This window comes from Danaus plexippus, chromosome 2, assembly GCF_018135715.1.
Source record: "Danaus plexippus chromosome 2, MEX_DaPlex, whole genome shotgun sequence".
Classification (NCBI taxonomy): Eukaryota; Metazoa; Arthropoda; class Insecta; order Lepidoptera; family Nymphalidae; genus Danaus; species Danaus plexippus.
This window is the reverse complement of record NC_083537.1, coordinates 1,387,469-1,413,581: the sequence shown is the minus strand read 5'-3', so window position 1 is coordinate 1,413,581 and position 26,113 is coordinate 1,387,469. Positions and strand designations below refer to the sequence as shown.

The window sequence follows — 26,113 nt, the reverse complement described above, 5'->3', positions numbered from 1 at the left end:
AAAATTTCAGCTTCATCAGCAGAACAACCAGCAGTCTCAGTATCAGCAGCCTCCGGAGCCGGCGACACGCACCTGGAAGTCTCCCTCGCCTCAGCCGCCACCGGCCGAGCGTACCTGGACCCCACAGGACACGTTCAAGGTGCACTACAACACGGACAGATACCAGAACGGTATCGAAAGGGAAAACAATCACCTCAGCTACACAGTGGCTGGAGGTCAGTTCGTCTCGCAGTCACCTCCACCTGCGAGCCCACGTCGAGCTCGCACGCCCCAGAGACAAGGCTCGCTGCCTGAGGCGCGACGGACCGAGCCTGTGGCACTGCATCAGCTGCACGCTCACACGACACACTCCACACACACGTCGCCGGCGCCCGTGCCCGCTCCGCCGCCCGACGACATGGAGCCGCAGAACATCTCCTTCATCGGTAACGCCGAAGACGATGCGCTCCGCCAGGGCATCAACAGACTGAACATCTCCTCAGGGACACGCACCTACCGCATCCCCTCCCCGACCAGGCCGTCCCTCGGCAAGAACTCCTTCCAGCGACTCGAGCGCGAGGAGCCCAGCGAGAAGGGCTTCTACATATCGTTCGACAACGAGCAGCCGAAACGGCCTAAACCCCCGCTGAGAGCGAAACGGGGTTCACCTCGCAAAGAACGGAACGAGTACCCCAGTCCAGAGAGGAGTCCTGAAGAAACGTGGAGTGAGCGAGTCTCGGAGCGGGTGGAGCGAGGGGAACGTGCTGCGGGCGTCGGCAGCGCGGCCAGTGGAGGAGCGGGAGGAGTCGCTGACGTCATGGCGGGGGAGGCGAGGAGACTGTCCCCAGTACGAGTGCCTAGCGCTGAACCAGCCGCGCTCGTTATAGGAGAAATGAACCCGGACCCTGTGAGTATTATTAGGAAAAATACGCGAGTATACTCCAAAACTACATAAGTTAACGTAATAAACTGTTCAAGAATTCTGCGGAGGAGATGGAGCGAAAGAAAGAACGCATCATGCTGCTGTCCCTGCAACGACGGCAGCGGGCGGACGAGGCGCGGGCGAGGGCCGAGGCAGCGGCGGCCGCGAGACGGGCACGAGACGAGGCCGAGGCCGAGAGGAAGGCGGCTCGGAAGGAGGAGCAGGCCCGGCGGAGGGAGGCTATCCTACAGCAGTACAAGCTCAAGAAGGCTATCGAGGAGGCCGAGCGAGAGGTCACTAGAAATCCTATTACTATTTTTAATAATAACAATATATTTTATTTATATTTCAACAACGTCACTTGTCATTTCAGGGTAAGGTGCTTGACAAGTCCGACCTGATGGAGGTGATGAAGCATGGCAGCGGCGCGGCGACGCCGGCCGGGCCGCGGCTGCGCGGCAAGCAAGCGGCACGAGCTCGGCCGAAGACCATACACGTGGACAGCGGAGCGCTCCAGGCCGCTGAGGGCATGCTGGGATCCAAGCAACCGTCCTCAACGAACCTCACTGGTACATACCCTCAACTACACCCGGGAAAACAGGCACATAATATAGTCACCCCCTCCAAACATTCACACAAAGACCTGATATCATTTGTGAACAACAGTAACAAGTATACGATGCACCACGTATTTTGATAATTGAAATACTCAAACAACCAGAATAAAATCCACAAATGAAAAATTCCTACATATTTTAAAATAAGTTACTCGCATGTGTTGTGGCTACTATTATTTTATCTACATGGAGATTGATAAAATTTTCATTTTAGCTATATTTTGTTTTCCAAAGGCAATGCACATTTAATATTTAATATGCAGTTTGCAGTTGAAATTGTGAAAAAAATTTACGAGTATACGACCTCCGAGGGATGCAGTAATTTAAATATATTTTTATTTTTATATAATTTTATGTTGATTAATAATTTGAACTGCAAATATGTTAAAAAGCAGTGTTTACGTATGACGCTGTAAGCTGAAAGCACTGCATATATTTTTGTTTGCGGCTGTATCTCCGCTACTGTGTGCTGTATACGTATACTGTACTGAACGGTGAGGGGCAAAGAACCTTATTGTGTAAGGTTTAAGGCTGAAACTCGTAGCACAGTATACGTGTATCGTGTGTGTGTGCAGGCACTATGAGACGTGACTACTACCGCGGCTCGCAGGACAACCTCGAAAGGGCCACTACTATGTATAGAGGTATGTGGCTTGTTGATGTCGGTTCCACACTATCGGTTTGAACTTTGAATAATTTTATGTAATTATCAACTTCTTCCAATACCTCGAGGACCGAGAGTGTGGAGCCAGTTATATTTTTCGTAATTTTAATATAGATTTTTTCCCGATTCTCTGTAAGTTTCGCTTCTTCGCACGTTCGTAATAAGTTGACCGTATAACTCAATACAATACGTGCTTACTAATTTATTACAAAAAAATATATATGTATATATTATTAATAACGTGAATCTTGCACCTGAAATACGAGGTTTTGACGAACAATGGCTTTAATGATTATTTAAATAAACGATTTCACTCACAACAGTAAACGCAGAAACCCGCACACCCCACCAAGCACCGATTCATTCACAAAGTCTGTGAAGTTTTACTAGTAACGACTCAGTATTGTCTGTTCATTTTATTAATATTTTTTCCAGAGTCTCCTGTAGAGGACCGCGGTGCCATGTCCCCCGGCAGCGCCTCCAGCGGTCCCCTCGGTCGCCGCGGCTCTTGCAAGACATCACGAGGTCAGTTCCTCCTCCTCCCCCGCCCCTCCCTCTCCCCTCGTGGGAACCTCCTCCCCCGCCCCGACCCCGCGTGGGCAACTAACACTGACGCGCTTCGCTTCACAATTCCACACGCGTTTCAGTTCCCCTGACATTTTGATCCGCCGGTGGAATTGAATCTGTCAGTAAGTCGTTTGTATGTACCTGCTCCCGCGGAACGCATAGAAACGGTTTACTGTCTCGATGATTGCTTTGATTGAGGACACGAAATATGAAGAGATGTGATGATTTAAATAATATTGAAGATATTTTTTGTCCTCCAATATGTTTTGAGTGATTTTTTTATTATAACCTGTGGAACCTTTTAATGATATATTTTTTTAACTGAATGGACACGTGTTAGGATGGTCATGTGGCTCGATATCCGATAGTCGGTGAAGCTTCTTTGATTTTATTTCGTAGACGCTTGTACCTTTATTTATCTAGTATGTAATGTTTTATATATGTGTATGATTGCATAGATTGGCTAAATATATTCCGACGCAAAATTACGCTTGATATCATTTATTTCAGCCATATTAGTTAGTTTGCAAACCTGACCTGTGACGACAGAGAGAGCTTTCATTAGCTTTTCCCCAATCGATGCCCCCCTCTAGACCTTCCGCGCATTTACCCGAATTGGTTCTTGTATTATAGTACATGACTGAGAGCTGTTACCGAGTTGATCGTGCGATGGACGCGGGTGCCTTGTAGTCCATGCATACATATATTTATATATTCGACGAGTTAATTTTGTTTGCTACATTAACACATCGGAGCCCGCTTGACCGATGCATGTCTCGTACCGCGCGCGTTTCGTTCGTTTCGCATGATGACATACAGGAAACATTTCAGAGCGTGTGAATGATGAACCACAGTCGACTCGTGGAAGGTCTAAATATTCCACTTACCAGAATAACTTTAAGGCGGGGAGGAAATCTAGCTCTCTTATGAACTTGTGCGGTAAGACACTTCAATAAACGCCGATACTGTACAGCCTACTTACGGTAGCCGGTGCTCGCTTATGGCGTTGGGTTATTTTTTTTTTGCGTTGCAGCATCAAGGAGGATGTTTGTCACTTATTTTTTTCTTATCAAAGTGTTGCCATAACAAAATAGTGAAAAATATCCACCTTATGCGAACCTCTGTCTTGTTGCACACCGTTGTTTTGTTTGGGTCCTAGACGTTCTGGTACCTTCGCTATGAGGTTGTGGTTTATTTTATTGAGGTAATATTATTTACGTATATGTTTATGTGTTGCATGTTCTATTTATATCTTCCTGGTGTTGGTATGACATCGTTCCATTCATCCAATTTAGGGTAATTTTAGTAAACATTTCCTTATAAATTTTTACTGTTCAGTGAAACATTCCATAGAAATATTATGGTTGTTGATTTAATATTATTCATTGTTATGACTGCCATTTAAGTCATTTATTATGTAAAAGCAAAATTTAATTAATTTTTTTGGAAAGAAAATTTTACTGTCTTTCCTATATTTCAGCTTAAATCTTACTTATTGGAATATTATCAAATAAAAAGAGTATAGTATAATTTTTTTTTAATTATCGAATTGTCATGTATTTGCTTTTTATTGTAGCGCCTCCTTATTTTTTTTGGCGATTTTTTTTTGTATAACGAATGCCTTGCTAATTGTATTCAGAAGCTTTTCTTAGATGTATGTAATGATAAAATTTGATATTGTTGGCTTCGTATTATTTTGTTTCAAGTATAGTGAACATTTGATAGCATATAGGTTGTGTTTAATTTGCGGCCAAAACAGCAAGCATAGTTAGCAGCCATTTAATCGATATTCTTAGAGTTGAACATGTTTCCGCTAACTCTCAAACTAATCCTAACGTATGCTAGAATTAGACTAAGAGAATAGTTTAAGTCTAACTGGGTAACTAATATCTGGTCTTCGATTCTGCATAATCTGTTTAATTCTTTGAAAATTAGACTTCTATGAAATGTGGTTAACAACACTGAAGTATTTTCTAAAATTTTCGTTCACTCATTCACTTATAAATAAAAAATTCTTAATATTTTTGTTAAAATTACATACATAATATGACGGCTCCATGCCTATGAGTTGAGCAGAGGCTTTTGATTGACGAGCAATAGGCCAATCACAAGCTTTGCATTACAAAATGTAAAGAGATGGATGCACTGAAGTCGCTACATCGTTAACGGTGTGAGTATGCCGGTGTATGTAGACTCGGGTCTCGGTCGTGCTACGCCCCCTCGTCGCGCGGCGTCCCCCGGCGGGCGAGCGCTCGGCTCTCCGGCCTCGGGGCCCGGGTCCCTGCCTGGAGCCCTTCCGGGAGCCATCGGGAAGAGGAGGCACCACGACGACGGATCAGACGTGTCCTCCACACACTCCTCCATCATGGACTACTCCGGTCAGTATCCGCTATACACGCACATACACACATTCAATATATACTAAGTATAATAATTATTGTTTGGTGTTTTCCTTAAAGCGCCCTACCGTGAACGACGTAAAGGTTTTCTTGCTATGTTGTCGGGTTAGTTAGTTAGTGAGGTTCACAGTAGTAGAACACCATCACAGTATGTTAGCGATGTCATGCCAACTACAGGATCGTTTTAAGGCATGGTTTGTTAAGACTTGAGATTATTTTTGTTCTAACAGAGTTCGTCCCGTCTCCGCTTAACATGCGCTTAATCACCGATGTTTTTTGTACTAACACCCATCACGGCGCACCATTAATACATGACACCATCGAGGCTGTGCATTGTCCTAGATATAATTTGAAGTATATATTGTTGATTGATTCGTTCAAATATAAAATAATAGACTAGAATAGTTTCCAATCACGACACAGCACTTGTAACGATCACTATTTATAATATAATTCAGGAAAATCTGAATGAATTGATTCAGAACAGAGAGTATAAGGTTTTTTGCGGTCCAGGTCCTCGTCTGTACAAACAGCCGGCGACGAAGTCCAACCGCGGTATAATGTTGAACGCTGTTGAGTACTGCGTGTTCCCGGGGGCCGTGAACGCCGAGGCCAAGCGGCGTGTGCTGGAGGAGATCGCTCGCAGTGAGAGCAAACACTTCCTGGTGCTGTTCCGGGACGCTGGCTGCCAGTTCAGGGCGCTCTACAGCTACTGCCCCGACACCGACACCGTCGCCAAGTTGTACGGCACGGGACCCAAACACGTCAACGATAGAATGTTCGACAAGTTCTTCAAGTTAGTATTGTATAGTGACTGTACGACCCACGTGATGGCGAATATCAGTCTGGACACATTATGAAATATGACACAAGTATATGGAAAACAATTTTTTATTGATATTGTCATTCAAATTGATTTTGTTTACGTAATTTTCCAGGTATAATTCGGGCAGTAAATGCTTCTCTCAAGTTCACACGAAGCACCTGACCGTCACCATAGATGCCTTCACGATACACAACTCCCTGTGGCAGGGAAAGAAGGTCCAGTTGCCGAGCAAGAAGGACATGGCGCTCGTCATCTAGGGCTGCGTCTCATCGTTAACAATACACGTTATCTAGTCGCCGGCTGTAGTCGAGTCAAGCCTTACAGACTCCCGGCTTAAAACGCCTCGCTGGAACGTCGAGACGCTGTATTGAACTCAGCGAGTTTCTCGTGCCGGGAATCGTTTTAATAATTTCTTTTTTTTTATATATATCGTGGTTGTAAGCTGCATTTACTTAGTCTTAATGCACACAGATTAAAAATGTCGAAGCCGGTTTTAATCTATGACAGTAAGACGGTCCTGTGAATGCAGTCGTCGTTCAGAAACGTCGCACTGAATGTTGATAGTTTGTTACTTGCGACGATTTTGCAACGATCCGATGGTCGAGGTCTGTGTGACGGAGAGGAGGGGCGGAAACTCGAATCCGATAGGTGATGGCGCGCCTCGACCTGACTGGAATGTTCTAGATATATATATATTTTGGCTTTAAGGCGTCCTTTATCGATTTTAACGTGTTTTAGCGTAATCATTGCTTAAGTAAATTTGGCTTTAATAAACGTATCTTTATGCGGACTCATTCTAGTTAGGTCGCGGCCGCGGCGGCCCGCGTGTCGTGGTCCGAAACGCGTTTCAATTTTGTTATCGATCAGAAGTGTGTGTAGCGCCTAATGCCGAAAGTCTCAAATATTATTATTACCGACTAATTATGTGATATCAGCTGATTAATAACCAAAATATCTTAGTGTTTTTTTGTTATGCCTTTTGAGATTTTTCAGAGACTCGCTGGTAGTTGTCGTCGCTGAAAATTAATTTTGCTCGTCAGCAGCCAATCGCGTGTGCCGCATCACACACACCGTTGTATAGCGTCCTGTATGCAACTATTTTTATATTCTGTAATCCAAATGGTTTCCTCTCTTTGTGTGGCGAACTATCGTTTTATTTCATTGTTACATTGTGTTTTGTCTTGGGATGATTGTGATTATTTTAATTCTTATCTCGATGTACACTCGTGTGTGTGGTGACGCTACATAGTATGAATGCGTGTAGCCGGATGCGTCGGGATCAGTGTTCGCAGTGTATGCCATATGTATTAGTGAGATGGTCGTTACGTTCCAAGTGTCTCAAACGGAAACTATTTTGTTCCAGGTTCAATATCGCCCCCTCCCCCTCCTCCCCCCACCACTCTCGCATCTCTCACTCAATATTTCGAAGTCGGCGCTCTTCATTCACTGCCATTTTATTAATACTCAAACATGCAGTTTTATATGAATATTGCTTTAGCCGTCGGATAGTTGTAAGCGAGGCGGGGATCGTCACTGTATTCTTTCTTACCTCGACGGACGAGTTCAGATAAGAAAGACTGTTGTTTACATGTAATAGCGAAACATGCAATTCTGTCAGCGATGAGAGGTGGAGGGGGGACGTGGTGGGGGGAGGGCTCGTATGTAGTAAGGAATAACAAATTCACAAACTAATCTCTGCTTACACGTAATATTTAACTTGTTAGTGATTATTTCAATTGACTGGAGATATGATTAAGATGATTATGTCTGATTGACCTTCATTTACGTTGAATCGAAACCAATTTTTACTGCTTGTATAGCTCTAAGAGGACAAGGCGCACTCTACGCGGTTATCGTACTGCCTTATTCTGTAAATAATTGTTTTCGTTTTTGTATACAGCTATTTATTAAAACGATGTTAAACTGAAATTTATGTATATCATTCGATTGTTCAATGATTGGGTCATCAATTATGTACTACCGATAGCGTATGGTATGCAAATATATTGTATTATTAAAAAGCATAACGAAATAATATTGAATTTCATATTATGTGTTCGTTTTATTCCACCCATACATTCAATATACCTTAAAAATAAATACAAGTCATCTATTTTGTTAACTCCTAGACTATACTATAGATCGTTATTATTGGTGTTGAAACGGCGAGAATGACTTAAAGATAAACACAGTATATAAGGAAACTTATTCAGGCCAAGCGAGCGCTTTAATTTGATATACCGTGCGGCCACTCCCACAACGGCCCAATATCCCATAATACATTTATTATAATATCAAGACCGTAAAGTGCGATCCGGAATGACGTCACACACCAAACCTGACGTCATAACCGATTGAGGATGTTTCAAAATCGGAATAAAACATTGCAAGTAAAATTAATAAATTAATATAAACGGAATAGAGTGGGTTCGTGAAATAAAATTAAAAATAAAACTGAATTTTTAATCACATTAACACATTATTCTTAAAACAATAAATTGTTCACAGACTCGAGCCGTCGAGTAACTGAAATAATATTAATCATAAATAAAAACGAACCAACGCACAGCGAGCGGTAGCGACTAACGGTCGGCAGACATCAGGTGTACCGAGAGAAAGGCGGCTAAATAGTGTGTCTTAGAATTAATATTCACTTATATATGTATTAGGAATTTGAGCTGCGGATGATTCAATAGAATTTTTTTTTTCAATCAATATCAATATGAATAATTTCAATAATAAAATTAAATGAGGACGGGGATGAGTTATTGCAAAATCCCGAGATCCGAATTACCATTAAAATACTAATCAATAATACTTAATTGTACTTAGCGTGTGAGTCAACAGTAACTATAACACAAGCCGTCGGTAAAATTATAAATTATGACGATTTTTAATTAAAAATAAAACATTCTAATTGAACGGCGCTGACAGTGAGCGCGGGAAGGTGTCGCCCTTAGCGAGGACCTAAAACATAGTGACATTCAGTCGAGTCCAACATTCACAAGGAAATAAACGTAACGATAAGTTACTCTGACGAAAAACGTCCCCTCGGATACAGGGGGTAATATGTTACACAAATCACAGTAGCAAAATACAAGTTGGCATCGCGACAACACACGGAGAGTTGGAGTGTGTGAGGATGTGTGAACGAAAACCTCAGAACGGTTCGTATGTAGTGACGAGGCGCACTTGTGGTAGGCGCATCACAGTACGGGTAGCCTGGAGACTGGTGATGAGAGAGAGAGGAATGTCAACCCGTGTCAGACGATAGTGAAGTAGTGAGTGACGGGAGCGGGCGGCGGAGTCTTCTGCAGGTGGAGCTGGTGAACCACTGCGTTGGGGCTCGGCGGCACCTGCTGATTATAGGAGGTAATGAATATGTATATATTACAAGGCAAGTGTGTAGATCTGTTCTGGTATGTGCTCGTTAGATCTCAGATAGTGTCATAGATATGTGCAGTCTGTATGTAGTACACTAGCAAGTCAAACAGCCTCACGTCTTGGTTGTCGTATCCGTTGATCTCCACCGGTATCGTCTGGCCGTCTTGTGTTATCACCTGCAAACAATAAATTATATCGTTCAAAACATGATTCACTACAGACATGACACCGAGTGTTCCTAACGTCTTAATATAGTACATTTGATATCTCAACAGATGTTTAAGAGGAATTTTTCACTTGTGTATCATGAATAATATATATATATATATATATATATATATATATATATATATATATATAATATTATATGTTCCTATATATATATAGGAACATAAGAGGGTAGGAGACGAACGAACTGCATATAACAGCTGTCAGAAGAAATCAGCCGTCAGGACTCTTTCGTTCGTACCGCGTTGGTGCGGTAGAATAATCGACAGTAGATTTTCGGAGTGTGTTTAAATCTTTTTTTGTTTCACAATAAATTTAAATCGATAAAGTTGAAAGTTATTAATTTAAAATTGTTTTTAAGTCTCGTGTAAACTTAATAAATTAATAGTGAAATTTTATCAAATATTATGTTAAAAAAGTCAATTCTGATCTTGCTTCCGAGAATATAAATATATGTATATATAGTTTGCTCCACCGACCTGCAGCGACTTGCCGTCCACGGAGGTGATAGCCAGCTTGGTTCCGTCAGCCATGGTGAAGTGTAGTGGGTTACCGCGCTCGTCCGTCACCTGGAGAAAAGTCTACGTCAAACAACTAAAGCTACAAAATTGATTAATATTTCCCATATCCATGAACATGCTCATGTTGAAAGGCATATGCCGTCATTAAAACAGGCTGCTGATAAGTACAACAATAATTTCAACAGATCTAAGATCTCTGACGTAATATCACTGTGCCACATCTCACGGGTATGCTCTGCCCGCCGACCACTACAGGACTCGTTTCTATTTCCTCAATTTCTTCAATCTCCATCTGGTTTTCGATCTTAATTTGCTCGTCGTCCAGGCCGAGTTCCTCGTGTTCCAGCTCCAGGTGTTCGTCTATTTCCAGCTGCTCGTGTTCCACCACCTGCTGTTCGGCCGTCTCCAGCTGTAACTGCTGTAGTTGTTGCGACACCAGCAGCGACGGTCGTGTATAAAGCTCGCAGGTCGTCAGTACTTTGTTCTGTTCTATATCAGCAGTCTAAAAATATATTACAATCACCAATGTATACAGTAACTTCAATTTTCTATAGTAAAATCTGTTTGCATTAGCTTGTTCCATATAATTTTAACAGCGTTCTCCTGATAGGTAACCGTTGTAATATATCACCTGCACCTGTTCTGGGTCTAATATATGGAAGGCGGTGGACTCGGAGTCTTCTGTGTCGTAGGCCACGTATATGACCCTCTCCTCGGTGTTGTCGTCGGACAGCTTGGGATCTTCCAGCTGCACCGGCTGATGGTTCTTGTCGTTTACCAATAAACTTATTTGTTTTGTGACCTGTGACATATTTAATCAATTTTACCTTGATTTTATATTTCATCACGCTCAAGGTAAATCAATTATACAAAATACGTAAAGCTCCGTGTACGTCTTCGTTCACCTTTTGTCGCGCCAACCGCCGCGTCGTGCAGTCATCGCGCCGGACGTGCGCCGCCCACACGCTGCGGGACGACATGCTGGAAAAATACACAAAAATAATAGGAATAAGTAGACGGTTTCCTAACATTTGAACAGCAATTCTCATTCCGTTTGTAGTCGATTATATATATTTCTTTTATAACTTCTAGTTTATACCAGGGATCCCAATACTAGGTGTCACAGAAACTAATTGTATCCTATAGCTGTATCCTGTAAGCGTAGGACAATCCTCAGGACTATTGAATACTAATTTCAAGTTTGCTACACAAATATTAGTATTGGTATGTTTTCATTGACCGACGTCTTTATCCGTCATCGTTCATTAACCGGGTTCTATGGAAATACGACGAATTTTTATTTGATAATCTATATATTAGACCGACCGTTTCCCGCATTTCCCACAGCAGTGTGTTCGTTCGGCGTGTCTCCTGGCGTGCAGGCGGTGCTGGGACGAGGTTGTGAATCTTCGAGGACACAGCGCACACTGATACGGCTTCTCTCCAGTGTGGATGCGTTCGTGTTCCGAGAGGTTCCCTTTCTGACTGAAGCTCTTACCGCACACGCCACAAGTAAACGGTTTAACCCCTACAGATACATTATATTATATATATGGTCTTATTACACAAAAAAAGAAATTAAAAATTCAGTATTAATTTTTTTATCAAAGAAAATTAATTAAAATAGAAGTTATTTAAACTACAATAATAGATTAGTGACCTGTGTGCCATCTCATGTGCAGCGTGAGGCTGGTCTTGTGTGCGAATTTATGTTTGCAAATTTCGCACGAGAATTTCTTAACGCCGGAGTGCAGCAGCTGGTGGTTGAGGAGATTCGCTTTCGTCTTGAACGTGGCGTTACACACCTGGAGTTATAAGATGCATCAGAATTTACTATTTATTGTAAATAAATGTTCTAAATAGATAATATATATATTTAGGTAACACACATTTAATTTGAACGCACCCGAAGACGTTTAAGCGATGACATTTGTTCTCTTCAGTTTCACGCGGGAAAGGTTTTGTGAGTGAGCGAGGTTGAGGTGTTTTGGTCTAAGATAATAATTAATAAAAACTCTTTAAGACAAGGCTGTGCCAGTTTAGGTTTTATTTGCTATTTGGAGGTAGCGGTTGTATTTGTATTTATGAGACACCTATGTTTTTAATGATTTTGTTTGTTATAGGATTCTGACAAAATATAATGTTAAATAATCTAATGTCGGCGCAACGACATTTAAAACCATTATGAGGGATAGTTGTTTGATAAGTAATTCCGCTTTAGAGGGTAGAGGGGACGTAAACAATGTCATGGCGTTAGTAATTTCTTTAGCAGAATTATTTGTTCTATATATGATTGTGTGATTTGTGTTCAAGAAGAAAAATGTTAATTCGTATCGTTATTTGTAATATGTGAAGATTAGTTATTCTGTAAGTCATAGTAAAAAAAATAATTAAACAGTAACCATTTTGTTATCAATATTATTCAATAATTAATTACGAAAACTTACGTAATGATTATTGATTATTTGATTCACTAAGATTATTCATCCTAACTTATTTAAAATTAAAAGAGTGAACGTAATGACGCCACAACAAGCATTTATATTCGGAGACGGTGGCGGCGGAGACGGCGGTGCGGGAGCTCTCCAGGAGGGAGCTTATTAAATTACTAAGCGTAAGTCGTTGGAAATAACTAGTGCAAGTAAGTGAGAGTGATTTATTTATGATAATAAATATATAATAGATATATAAATAATCGGATGACCCGACTGTTGGAAGTAGTGTCAGTGACGGCAGCATTACTGACGTCACAGCTCTTAATAATCATAAATAACATGGTGCTTCGACATATATATACATATATTTATTGTGAATTTGTTTGTAATTAAAAAATTACGCTATATATATAGAACCTAAAAATCAGGACTCGAAATCATTGAATGTCAATAGCCGTTATTCACCTTACACGAGAAGGGCCTGGCCTGCGAGTGTACCAGCTGGTGTCGTTGCAGCAGTTGCTTGTGTCGGAACTGTTTGCCGCACGCGCCGCACACGTAGCGCTGGTCCGCGTGCTCCGCCTGCTTGTGATACACCACCGACGACGGGTGGTTCAACACCTGGAACACAAATACCGGCTCATACAGACTAGCGAGAACAGGATTATACTCAAACATTACCGTCAGCAGGATGCTGTGTTGAGATTTATTACACGTATTAAATATTTAGAAATACACGGGAGGAATGAATTAGAGCTCTATGATATTCTCATGTTCAAACTGTAGCATTGGAAAAATTTAACAGATAGTAAACCTGAATATTATCTGTTAACATATTGAATCTATGTTGAGACGTCTGTGCGTCCTACTTCTCTCGTGTGTATCTTTCTACTTTGAACGACAATTTTGCTATAAATTTTAGTTCTCCAATAAACAAACTATGTTTATCAGTTTTACTACGACAGAGCACTTTTTATTCCGCTATACATAGATAATAGTGGATAACATGTAGCTGACGATCAAAACACTAAAATACAAATAAAACTGCATGACTTGTTCGCACATACTGCACATTGTACACGTCGCAGAAACGAGACGTCTCATTATATAGAATACACGGACAAACCCTGCTATTTAACTGTGCAGTCTGTACTCTAAGGTATTATAGGATAGTAGGAACAGCACCTTCCCGCAGAGATCGCAGGCGTAGCCCGCGGAAGGCCTCGCCCTGCGGTGAGCTTGTCGGTGTACGGCCAGCGAGCGGGGGTACGCAAACCGCGCGCCGCACTCCGGGCACACGTACGACTTCTCGCCGAGATGTACCGCCTGCACACACACACACACACTTAATATACACTACGATAATCAGTATGACTTGCTGCAACATATTAAAAAATTAATGAACATCGCGGGGGACACGTCGGTGTATGGAAAAGTAACATATAACCAGTGTCGCCGCTGCCTCCGGGAACGAAGGCCAAGCCGTGTGAACCAGGAGACTCCTGACACCACACGAGCTATGGAATGGGATTGCTGTCCTGACATCGGGGCAATCATGTAGTCTTAATTAGGTTGTAAGTTTTAATATGCAATTCTTATTATAATACACTTAAGTTTCGTAGTCTTCCTGGAACCCCCGGTTGGCACTCTGCACTACACTATCTCTATATAATTAACTAATAATAATGTTTATGTCTGTTCTACTTTCCAATAGAGTATAAAGCCTCTATACTTGAGTCACGATGCTGCTGAATGGTAGACGAACATATAATGGACGGGCTTAAAATTATGTGTTTTTATATTAACTATCTATTTTTAACGTTGACCCACAGGGGGCGCGGGTGTCGGGTTACCTTTATGTGCAGCGACTTGCTCTGCCGGGTGCCGAACAGTTTATCGCAGTGGTTGCACTTTATCTTGACCTTCTCCTTCTTGCTGTCCTGTACTTCCTCACGAGTTCCGTCAGCTGTCTCTGTGAATCATCATTTAAATGTCTCATAGCCGTTTAGTTTACTTCATTACACATGTGTTCAGTATGAGTCCCTCACCGCATTCATCTTGCAGAGGGTCATTCTCCTCTCTCTCTTGTTCGTTTTTCACCATCTCAGTCTTGACATGGTCATCACACTTCAGCGGGTCGAGATCACTCAAATCAGGTAATGCTTGAGGTATTTGTATATCTCCTTTGACAACATCCTCTACAGCCTCGGGTATCAATTCGATCAAAGGCGTTTCATTCTTTTCGGACTAAAGAAATATAAAATATTATTCATAATTTTAAAACAGGGGTTCCCAAACTTAAATTTTATTTATTAGAAAGGAGTATTTTTTAGCAACCCCATCTTTTCTCTTCCTAAACTTATATAACTCATCCTAGCTGAATTAAATGAAATTACAAATCACTCCCAAATTTGTAATTTCATTAATCACTATACAACACCCCCATTTTACTTTCTGGATCTCTTTAGGCCTGCACAGCTCACAGGTGCACTGACTTTTATAAGTGCTGTATAAAAAGACTACCATTTAAATGATTTGGTCACCTCTTTCTGAGACTCGACTTCGTTTCTACAGGGCACCACGGTCCGCCCGCTGTGACCGCTTGTGTTCTGATGTTCGGAGAACAGTAGCTTAGTGGTGAATGTTTGACCGCAGTCACACTTGTAAAGAACAGGTCCGTGCTGAGCGATGTGGGACATGTAGCGACCCGTCGCAGCAAACTCCAGCCCACATATAGCGCATTCCTCGCGAGTTTGACGCGTGCGACCTCAATAACACAAAAAAATTATCTGTACTTATTGTACTCATGTCTAAATAGTAGCCATTTTACTAATCATATAGTATAATCTACCTTTAGGTCTACCCCTTCCCTTGCCCTTCACCACCACAACAAGCTCTCCGGACGCCTCCAAATGCCCTATAACCTGTGGTTCCTTGTTCACCGGTAATTTATTTTCCTGTGTTGTATCAGCCTTTGTGTTGTGGTCGCTCTCATTGCCATCTATGACACCTTCTTCAATGAATATTCTTTCCAGCTCCTTGCCCTGGAAATCATACAATCACAGCTATTAATATATTATGTAATCAACTTGATTGGATGTAATATAGTGTTAGAGTGTTGTCTTGTTTATATGTGGGAGTAATATAATTAAAACTACACTTGCATCTGTCGCTGAGAAGCTTCATTAAACTAAACAAGCAATAGTTATCTGCTACTGTAAAATGGTTTCAGTAATCCTTAGGAATGCCATGTCATGTACATATACAAAGCTTGCTGTTACAGTATACCATGCTTTGGTAAAACATTTAGTCATATCATATATTACTTATATCACAAGTAATTTTGATATGAAGGGAAAAGAATCTTAAATATTTCCTGCAAACCTGAACAGCTTCCTTGAACCTGGTAGGTGTTTTTCTCCTCCTCTTCCCTGAACGTTCGTCATCATCTTTCTCCGTCTTATCCTCGATTTCTACTGTTTTGGGAGTTTCCTGGGCGATCTCCTCGGCAGTCTTCTGTTTCTTTGGTGGACGGCCTCTTTTTCTCTTTGGTTTATCAAGCCCGCTGACCTGCAGTGATATTGGATGCTCAACTTGATACACCCCATTGCTTGTATTTACTGAAATATAAGACTCTCATTGAATCCATAAAGTATAGTGTATCCATTAATATAATGTCCAAAATGATACAACTACAGTTGTGTATATATAATTAAGTGAAAACATGGTTTATGGTCTTTGTAAATAAATTGTGATAGATTTCATTTCCCTTACTTTCGTAAATGATTTTTTCTGATATAACTTCCGGAGTTCCTTTATTGGAATTATTAAGAACAGTCTTTTTGTATTCCTTCTCTCGTTGGTAAAGTTCACGCAAAATTTTCTGTAAATGTTTTAATACCTTTGTCAAATCAAGTCGAAACGAAAAATTTGAGTGTCTTGTGTCTCAAAGAATAGTCTTTTTAAATCCAAACTATGAAAGTTTTACACATTTTTAAAAATACTAAAAACACTACACAACATTCTGCACATTGAAAGAACAATACAAGTATTCTGAAAAAAATATTCAATGTAGTACGCCTGAATATAATTACAAAATAACGCAATTCGTAAGTTTACGATCTTAAATGATTTCAATACGAAAGCTCTCCATAAATTTTAATAAAATTTTACTGACTTGACCATTTATAATTAGATTTAAAAATTCAACTGTTGCTTCCAATTGAATTGTACATCCAGGGCAAATAGTCCGTGGTAGTTCTCCATCATCAGATACCTGATGTAAATACAAAACAATATCAGTTACTTCAACTAACGAATCAATTACAAAAGATAGAAACTATAAATTTTTTTCTTACTATCTGAACATACTAATAGATCAATAAGAAAACAAAAACATAATGCTTGTTTTGGTTTTATATGTAATTGATAACATTACTATTTTTATAAAAATGTCAAATACTGGCGCGAGAAGTTGTGCTATATACTAATAAAACAGGGGATTCCAAATTCAGGCGAAATTTTATAAGAAAACTTAATTTAAAAGACTATTTAATTTGTGATATATCAATTTTTAAAAGGCAAACATTTTATAATACATATGGATGAAGTACAAATAAGAAATATAGAATTAAAAAAATAAAGGAATGAAATGATATATTTAGAAAAAAGTAGTCAGCCATATTGATATAATTTGGAGTCAAAACAACCACAAATTAATTCCAAAGATTTTACCTTTATTGGCAAATAGGTATTAATTATTTCACATAAGCTTTGATTATTTTCTTCACATGAATATAGTAATGTTCCATTATCATTTTCTTCGCCACATAATCTACAAACTGTAGAGTTATAAAGAAACACTTCCATCTTTACATCATATAAAATTGACCACAGGACGCCATCTATATCCGCAATCCATGAATAACATTGGCATTTGACAATTGAAAATAATTTTATTTATAAGAATAATTACAGCCTACAATAATATATTCAAAATTGAATCATAAAATAACTATATCTGGTTATTATGATCCTGTTAATAAAAGAGATATATATTTCAAAATTAAAGTTAAAGTTAATTAAAGTTATGTAGGTAAAAATGTTATTCTTTTGAAGAAAAATAAAAGAACTGCGTAACAAACATTACAGTATTGAAACTGTATTTTTTGTATAATATTTATTTTTAATACATATAGGCATAATGTTTACTTAGAAATTTTATTTGTTATAAATGCAACACAAATAACAATAAAAATGTTGAGCTTATTATAATGGCAACACTATTTCCTTTCTTTCTTTTTACGGCCTTTCCGGTTGAGTTCCTGGGGCTGGGAGCCGTAGTTTCGGTTTTTATTATTTTTAATCGCCCGTAATCCTACAAAATGAGGATCTATAAGGATATTATTACTGGTAATTATGTTTATTATATTAGTATTAGTTTATTTATAAACATATTTCTCATAATTATCATACACCATTGATGTGAATTTGACGTTTGTGGAATGTCTTAGTTTCTTTATATTTTCTTTAATGTTTTTGCCACATCGACATCTGGAATATATTTTAGTGAATATGTTAATTAATTATCTATTTATATTTTTTCAGGTGACGAGATGTTCTCGGACACATACAGAATCAAGCTGGTTGATGAAGTAATTTACGAAGTCACCGGTAAACTGGAGTCAAGAACAGAGGGCGATATCAAACTTGATGGTTTCAATCCTTCAGCTGAAGAAGCCGACGAGGGCACAGACTCGGCGGTCGTTAGCGGTGTAGACATTGTCCTGAACCACAGGCTTGTGGAGACTTATGCCTTTGGTGACAAAAAGTCTTACACCCTGTACCTTAAAGACTACATGAAAAAGTGAGTGAAGTGTTTTATGGCGTGGCAATTTTGCTTGTTTAGTGCATAACAATTTTTGCTTTACGATGATTCAACAGAAAGGTATTTCGTGGAACATATTGTTACTAGTGCCTTGGCCAGTTATTTGTTCAATATCGATCTAGTTAATTAAGATGTCTATTAATAATACACATAATAGATTATTATTCCTTTTCTGGATCTTAACTAAAGTTATTCTGCCATATGAATAAGCACATGCTTTTAATTGTTTACCAATTTCTTATCTATTAGATGACATTGACCTTATCAATGTCTGTCATTACAACATTTTCCATCATTCTAATGTCATGGGTTGGTTTTCTTTTCTTAAAGTAAAATGGTAGAGTAGCATATCTACTGTGTGTGTGGCATTCCACATTGTTAAACATTCCATATAATTTATGATTTAGTTTAGAAATTTGTTTGGACATGTCTTATACAACATCTGCAAGTAAATTAAGACAATTTTACTACTTAACTGCTTGAATATTGGGTTATGACGTATTCTAGTAGAATTATAATTTGGTTACTTTAAGAAAATCTATAATATCTTTCATTATTCAATATGCTATCTCGTCTTTAGAGATTACTTGTATAATTGCATTAAAATAAGTCTAGGTGATGTTGTAACACAGTGTTTGTAATGTAACCTTTGAGAGTACTTTTTTCTGTGTTGTCTTCATATAAAGCATGGTTAATAGATTTTATAACAGTAAAGTAAGCCCCTAAAATAATGGGAAAATTTTGTGCTAAGTCAACTTATTAATTTTCTTTGTTTTCATTAATAATCTAGACTAAAACTTTAAGCAATTTGTGTTTAATATGACCAGATAGCATCATCTAATACCAGAGCTTGATAAATATATCGGGCTAAGGAGCTATTGATGCTAGAACAAAAAGCTTTTATGAAAGGATATTCATTCATATAATGTTTGTTCATGAAAGGGAGCTGATATTATTACTGCCGAGTCAAGAAAATAATTTTACAATACTTCAATTGAAATTCTCACTTCTTAGCATGCATACTTTCTGTACAATCTGAATGTTATGACTAAAATTAGTGTTTGTGTCTCTATTTCAGATTAGTGGCAAAATTAGAAGAAAAATCCCCTGACCAAGTAGATGTTTTTAAGACTAATATGAACAAAGTTATGAAAGACATTCTCAGTAGGTTTAAGGATCTACAGTTTTTCACGGGGGAGTCTATGGATTGTGACGGCATGGTCGCCATGCTGGAATACCGTGACATTGATGGCGTCTCCACCCCCATCATGATGTTCTTCAAGCACGGCCTCGAGGAGGAGAAGTTCTAATTCCATAAGTGATACTTTTGACAAGTCCAGAGCCTAATTACTTTTTTTATTTATTTACACCAATCATGTCCGCTCAGCAGTTAACCAAACCGGCTTCGGCTACTCCCCATCAAAGGCTGAACTTTTGTAAAGAATAAATGTTGCATATTATTAAAATAAATAATTTAATGAACAACTGAACTTAATGTCTTTTATTTTTCTTAATGTTTCGTATTTTATTATACCTTTGTTTTAGTCAAAAAACCGTTTGCAATTTTATAGCAATTTTTCTTTCTAGTTCATTAATTATCTTAGTAAAATTAGGTTGTAGAATATTTTATTTTCATCACGCAGATTGTGGCTTCTTTAAATGTGTTGATTTCATTATGAGTACGAAGTTACAAAGTATGGAACTATAAAGATTTTATCTTGCACTACACAAAGCTTAAGATTTTCAACAGATGGCGCTGTTTACACTATAAAAAAATGTAACTACATTCTAGTAAATACACATTAAGAAATCTGTTATAGTAACTTCTCAATATAAATAATATATCAGGAAATAATAAAACTGAGATGTAATTCATACAGTTCTAAGACAAATATTAATTAATAATTAAAAAGTTGAGAAAAATGCACACCTTTTTAAAACAATATTTACAATTGTTTTAAGAACTAGTTCGTCCAAGTTATTTGTAATTAATTATTTTTTGTTTCGTATCAATATCCGGAATCCATTTTGAATACTTCTTGAGTCAAGCAACCATCTTTCTGCCTTTTGCCATCAAATATCGTCTACCTCTCTGTGTAGGTGGCGCTACTTTCTTCACGGTATCAATTATATAAAACACTGAGCTCGCGAAAATTTTTCATTATAGTGTCGTTTTTCGCGCCTTTTACAAGTCGACAAATAGTTAAATGTGAGATTATTCAACGATAGTGTTATTTTATTAAAGTTTTTAAGTGAAACCTCTCTCTGTTTACACAATGGAATCTGAGGGTATTGAAGAAAATTTAAATTCTCGGAAAAGAATGCGCCCATCGTCAATAAGTTCAAGCAATAGTGACAGCGTTTCTTCGAGAAGTTGTTATTCGAGCTCAGAAAAACGAGGACAGAATGAAATACTGTAAGTTATGCTCATTTTGAATTCTTATCTCGACAAGTTGCCTTCTTAACAAATCTTGTAAAGAAAAGCAAGTAAATACAAATTCAAACCTAGATAGTAATATATCACTTTCAAACGATTAGGTATATTTAAAGCGACCAAATGACGAATCATCAAATCGGGTAACTATATTATCTGAAATTTGTACGAAAGTCAAAGATCTGGTTTTTATTAAATCAAATGACAAATACCTGCAAAAATTAATTGAGTTACAAAGATTCAGTTACGATGATTGGTACGTTATTCGATTATTATTATTACTACTAAATTTTTCGACGCAGAAAAGAAATATTTAGCTGCCCACGGATTTGTAGAATAGAATTATGTCAATTATGAATTAAAATGATTTGAAGCAGCAATGTTGAAAGTTGATCCCTATTCCTATGTATTAGAACGAACCTTTGCTGTATTAACAAACGCTTTACGTAATCAAACAACAGAATTAGGTACATAAAGCGTTGCAGCCTCTTGTGAATTGGGCTAGTGAATCGACAGAATCACTTACTCCAAATCCATTGTTTGATAAAATCTAATTTTTATTTTCAAAAGATCCTAGCTATAGCAGAATTACGGATGATATATTGCAAATAGTCTGTGGTAGAAGAGCGGACTTCATTAAATTACGAAGGGAATCGCTCTGAAGACAAGTTCCGGAGGGAAGATAAGTTCCGGAGGAGTTGCATCGTGATGTTATTTATAAAATACCCCCAAGTTGAGAATATTTTTTTAATAGTGGATATTCAAAATTATATTCATGAAATAGGAACGGTAAATAAATTATTCAAAACATTAAACGGTGAGTCTAAACTTAATCTAAAAATACAATACGTCATACACACAATCCTAATCAAACTAGTCTGTGCGATGTTTCAAGAAGTGCCGCAGAACTTCTTGTACTTCATCGGGTCGTGTTCATGATCTCACGTTTATTATCAAAGGTTATTACATGAAGAAGGTGACCTGATCTTTTGGCCAGTCTTTGGTTCTAAATGTGACAATGCTAACCTTTGGCAATCTCTATAGAGATTGAAATCACATGCCATTCATAACTTTAATGCTATATTTTCTGTCAAAAGATTATTGGCTCTTAGTTCAGACCGTCCACGTCGCAGAGATTTAGATCATCTCTTTATCACACGAAGAGTTGTGAAACCAGCGTCTAGCACAATGATTGGTGGATGGGTCAAGTCACTTAAAAGATGTTGGTATGGAAGCGTCTCCAGGTTGAGTAAGATCAGCCGTGGCTAACTTTAATTTCGTCGAAACTTACCTTTATATCAAATACTAGACGCCTTTTAGAATCACTGCCAGTGGAGTTAATAGATTATAATTGACATATTGTAAATGCATCTGTTCCTTTATCGCATTATTTCAATGCAATTAATTAATTTTAAAACATCGAATTATCAATACACAAGTATCTTAATCAATTAATAATGATTATTGAACTAAAATTGATAAATAAAATTGGTATTTAAGTAATTATTACTCTAGATATTCAGGCGTCAACAATTTCGGAAGACACCGGGAGATAACAAACATCAAGATGGATTCCGGATATTGATACGAATCAAATAATAGTTTTACCATAAAATAAAACTTGCATATTATTTTGTCATCAATATCCGGAATCCAGGTAAGACCTAGCTGGTGCATCATGAGCCTTATGGTGAAGAATATTCGCGAGCTCGGTGTTTAATATAATTGATACCGTGAAGAAAGTGGCGCCACCCACACAGAGAGGTAGACGATATTTGCTGGCAAAAGGCAGAAAGATGCTTGCTTGACTCAAGATGGATTCCGGATATTGATGAAAAAATAATGGGTAAGTTTTATTTTAAGGTAAAATCTCCGTTTAATTGAAGCTACGATTAAAAATGTATTGGGTTTAGTTTTATAGCTATAAGAGGCAATGGGAAGGGAAGCACTAAATTTACGTACATTCTTTTATTACTGAAGAACGATGGATAGTGACAGTTGAATCCAATTTTGATAGTAAAATAACAATTTTTAGCTATGACTGTTCGTTGTAAGTGAAAAGGATTTTCTTTTTCAAGTTAAAAATTAAAATATAGACTTTTTTTCACAACTTTTATCAAGCATACTAGAATATATCTGTAAATCGTATTTTGCTGATATTTTTCTAGAACCAACTCTATATTGCTAGGTCAAGCCGCAAGGAGAACGTACGATCGTATTTCATTAATTTTAACACGCGAAATAAATACATTATTACAATTCATTTACACGAGGTCACAAAAGTTAGCAAAACAGAATAGCGGAAGGAAAGCTTTAAATCGTACACCGATCACTCAACTCTATAACTTTCAAGACTTCTAAAACGAATCCGGTGTCAAAGGTAGTGCTTTTTAAAGCCTTTTAGAACATGCATATATTTAATATAACCATTTATTACAAACATTTTCCGCTTATGAAACGCAGTTTGACGTGAATAAGTAGCGACTCGCACTGCTTGTATTGCGGTTCCACATAACTACAATGGCATAAGGTGGCGCTCTCATTGACCGCTATATAATGTCTCTAACCTTTAATAGATGGCACTGTTATCAAATAAAAAAAATGGAATTTAATAATGTAAGTTTAACGGTTTTATAGGGTATTATATGCTTCTATGACGGGCACCCCGCTGGTGGGCCAGGGAAACGTCACATTGTGCTATTTGTGCCTCTATAAGGTGAATTAGCAGAGTACTTGTTTCTATATTTATCAAGTACTCTAAACATATTAATTTAGAAATACACTTCAATAGCTCTGATAGGGTTTAGGTCTTAGAAGAAGCAAAAATCCTAAAAATAAAAAATCCTAAAATAGTTTAAAGGAAATTGTAGACTTGTTATCTTCTGTATTATTCATTAATTTTATTCAATTACGATAACTAATAATTAATAATTGTCGGTGTTGTTTTACAAACAGTTTTTTGAATCACAAAATTGAACGTGGTAAGAGGGAATCGCGGGAATGGGAAGGTTGTAAAATAAGAAATCGATAATCGAGGTATGTTTTATTTATCGAGTTTGTATGTAGGTAATAACTACAATAAAGTATAGAAGTGACCGATGATCTATTACAATGTGAATATCCTAATCACAATTTCTCATATGTATTAATAATTTTTTTTTGTATACTTTTTAGGCATTCACTAGGCACTAACACATGCCTATATTGCTTTAGTCTTCAAATTCTCCATTCATATTTACAAACGAAAATAAAAGGCCGGAGAAATGCTAGTCAAAAAACCAACGAGGGGCCGAAACACAGAGTTTATTTTGATCATTAATAAGTAACCATGATTATTTATAATAAAAAAAATATTAAAATTTTCAGACCTTTTCCGTATTCTCGTAACTTTTTTTAAATGTTTTCTCGACAAGCCCCTCTTTGGTGTTGCATTTTTTAAAAAAGCATATTAAATAATAATACATATAAATAGGGATTTTACAATGTGTCCTTAAGTGTTTACTACAGAACAGGCGTTTTATAGAGATGAGATAATTATAATGACTATATTTAAATATCGAATAATGATATCAATATTTAAAATATTATAAGAATTTCGTAAAAATATAAAGGACTCGAGATGTATAGTCGAGAACGCGATTATGTTCACTGGCGTGTAGACTGTAGAGCTGTACACTATGACATATATAGAGAAGGTTGTTTAATGCATCCCTGGAAGGCGAGATGCCCGACCAAGACGTTTGTGAAAAATATTGAATAATGTGACATAGAAAACTAACATTACGATATGACATGACGTGACAACGAAAACAGACCGGTCGGAGTAGAGTATGAGAGTTTGATAGTTTGATATATGAAAACGTGCTTCATTACTGTACCTACATTATACGAATTTAGTGTACATAATATTAACATTCTAGAGATATAATAAAATATGATGTGTTAGGATATCGGTTTATAGAAAAAATGATTAAATCATACAGAACAGGGAAGTTGGAAAAAATTTTTTTTTTTTTGATAATTTTTATAAGAGCAAGATCGTATTAAATTTTATAAATATCTCAATATAATATAAATATATTTACACTCATTAAACACTAAATATACTTTATATATTGGTGTCTTATTAAACGCACACTTAACTAATTTACTTATATATAAAATAAGACATTAAAAGATTTCTTATGGAATGGTTTTTTTTTTGTACAAAATCAAATGTCCACTCCACGTCGCCGGTGGATGAAATTGCAAATCATTCACTCTATGAAATACAATCTCGTGACACAACCGGGGAGTGATCTTCGTAGCCTCCCGCTTGATAACTTATCTCGACTAGTCTGTACATTGTACGAATTACAGTCGTTCGCATCATCGAATTATGAAAGGCCGTTTCGTTGTAAGATAAAACAATACAAACTAATAATAAATACAACCGCTCTCTGAAGCATGTCGCCGTTTACAATGACTTCGAACAGTGATCGCTAGTTAATGATGACGGTACGATGACACGATACAACCTTACATAATATGAAAGTCTCACTTTCAAACTCCCCACTTTTCATTTCATTGAAAAATAGATCCATAACTACTTAACTATAGTAATTTACATATAAGGTACTCTCTTAAATCGAATGCGATATAGGATAGTCCTCACTGGTCGAACGTACACCGGACCCCCACACCAACGTCTCTAGAGCACACTACGTCCATCACAAAGTCCATCCATAGGAAAAATAATGGAATGAAGATTTATTGCTAGAATTACAAGATCACAAACAGTTGAAGAGTTGCAGCTCCCCGCCCTCAACAGTTGAAGGTGTTGGAGCGGCTGCACGAGCGAGGGAAGTCCTCCGGTCGGCCGTAGCTCTCAGGGATGATGGAGTACTCCGGCTCGCTGTAGTCGGGGACATCCCGCTCGTAGTCGTGCTCCCTCTCCCGGTCCCGAGGAAAACCTATTATGGTTTCCGAGTTACGTATGTAACCATTCTCCTGTTTCCTCGAATATCGGGTGTCGAGATTACGTTGGAAGTTTTCAGGGTGACAGACGACGCCATTGCGGTTCTTTTTGTCTGGCAAGGAACGCAATGAGCCGTTGTTGAGGTGGTGCGCTGGTGCACCGTTGTTGAGGGTTTGTGGTTGATGGTGGCGTCCATCGCCTCCGATGTACGTGAAACCGTTGGCGGGCATAGTGCCGCCGCCTCCCGAGCGCTGCGGCCGCCGCGCGGAGCCCTGGCCGCCTGACATGAAGAA

The 26,113-nt window shown here is 38.1% G+C and overlaps 4 protein-coding genes across 19 annotated transcripts in view; 2 read left to right on the top strand and 2 right to left on the bottom strand.

Annotated features, from left to right (window-relative positions):
• The window catches only part of LOC116779593 (patronin), a 34,575-nt gene extending 26,549 nt beyond the window's left edge, over positions 1-8,026 (top strand). For 7 of the 14 annotated variants that reach the window (XM_061525097.1, XM_061525228.1, XM_061525133.1 and 4 more), the window contains 9 exons: positions 11-886; positions 958-1,194; positions 1,275-1,470; positions 2,094-2,162; positions 2,618-2,707; positions 3,581-3,688; positions 4,942-5,127; positions 5,662-5,944; positions 6,087-8,026. In XM_061525097.1, coding sequence (XP_061381081.1) covers positions 11-886; positions 958-1,194; positions 1,275-1,470; positions 2,094-2,162; positions 2,618-2,707; positions 3,581-3,688; positions 4,942-5,127; positions 5,662-5,944; positions 6,087-6,231 — 2,190 coding nt within the window. In that variant the 3' untranslated portion in view covers positions 6,232-8,026. Of the gene's footprint in view, positions 1-10; positions 887-957; positions 1,195-1,274; positions 1,471-2,093; positions 2,163-2,617; positions 2,708-3,580; positions 3,689-3,824; positions 5,128-5,661; positions 5,945-6,086 lie in introns of those variants that run through there. The other 7 variants (XM_061525163.1, XM_061525193.1, XM_061525310.1 and 4 more) reach the window with 7 other exon arrangements.
• A 397-nt stretch (positions 8,027-8,423) lies between these two features.
• Positions 8,424-17,459, bottom strand: LOC116779631 (zinc finger protein 37-like). Of its 3 annotated transcripts, none has more exons than XM_061525750.1 (18): positions 17,277-17,459; positions 16,720-16,818; positions 16,317-16,425; positions 15,927-16,162; positions 15,394-15,586; positions 15,086-15,309; positions 14,591-14,789; positions 14,396-14,514; positions 13,728-13,868; positions 13,008-13,163; positions 11,768-11,912; positions 11,434-11,635; positions 11,013-11,088; positions 10,739-10,909; positions 10,334-10,609; positions 10,066-10,155; positions 9,475-9,534; positions 8,424-9,330 (listed from the first exon to the last, which is right to left on the bottom strand). In XM_061525750.1, exons 1-18 carry the CDS (start codon positions 17,409-17,411, stop codon positions 9,238-9,240), a joined length of 2,724 nt encoding a protein of 907 aa, XP_061381734.1. In that variant the 5' UTR covers positions 17,412-17,459; the 3' UTR covers positions 8,424-9,237. The 3 variants fall into 3 exon arrangements, with proteins under 3 accessions (XP_061381734.1, XP_061381685.1, XP_061381780.1); XM_061525701.1 differs by having other exon boundaries at positions 8,424-9,333; positions 17,277-17,458; XM_061525796.1 differs by having other exon boundaries at positions 8,424-9,333; positions 10,745-10,909; positions 17,277-17,458.
• A 339-nt stretch (positions 17,460-17,798) lies between these two features.
• Positions 17,799-19,919, top strand: LOC133319905 (translationally-controlled tumor protein homolog). The gene is made up of 3 exons (XM_061526048.1): positions 17,799-17,954; positions 18,150-18,408; positions 19,508-19,919. The coding sequence occupies exons 1-3, from the start codon at positions 17,927-17,929 to the stop codon at positions 19,737-19,739; spliced, it is 519 nt and encodes a 172-aa protein (XP_061382032.1). The 5' UTR covers positions 17,799-17,926; the 3' UTR covers positions 19,740-19,919.
• Positions 19,920-23,893: 3,974 nt separating this feature from the next.
• LOC133319921 (uncharacterized) lies at positions 23,894-26,107 on the bottom strand. Its single transcript, XM_061526200.1, has one exon. It carries the CDS (start codon positions 26,105-26,107, stop codon positions 25,667-25,669), a length of 441 nt encoding a protein of 146 aa, XP_061382184.1. The 3' UTR covers positions 23,894-25,666.
• Between the last annotated feature and the right edge of the window lie 6 nt (positions 26,108-26,113).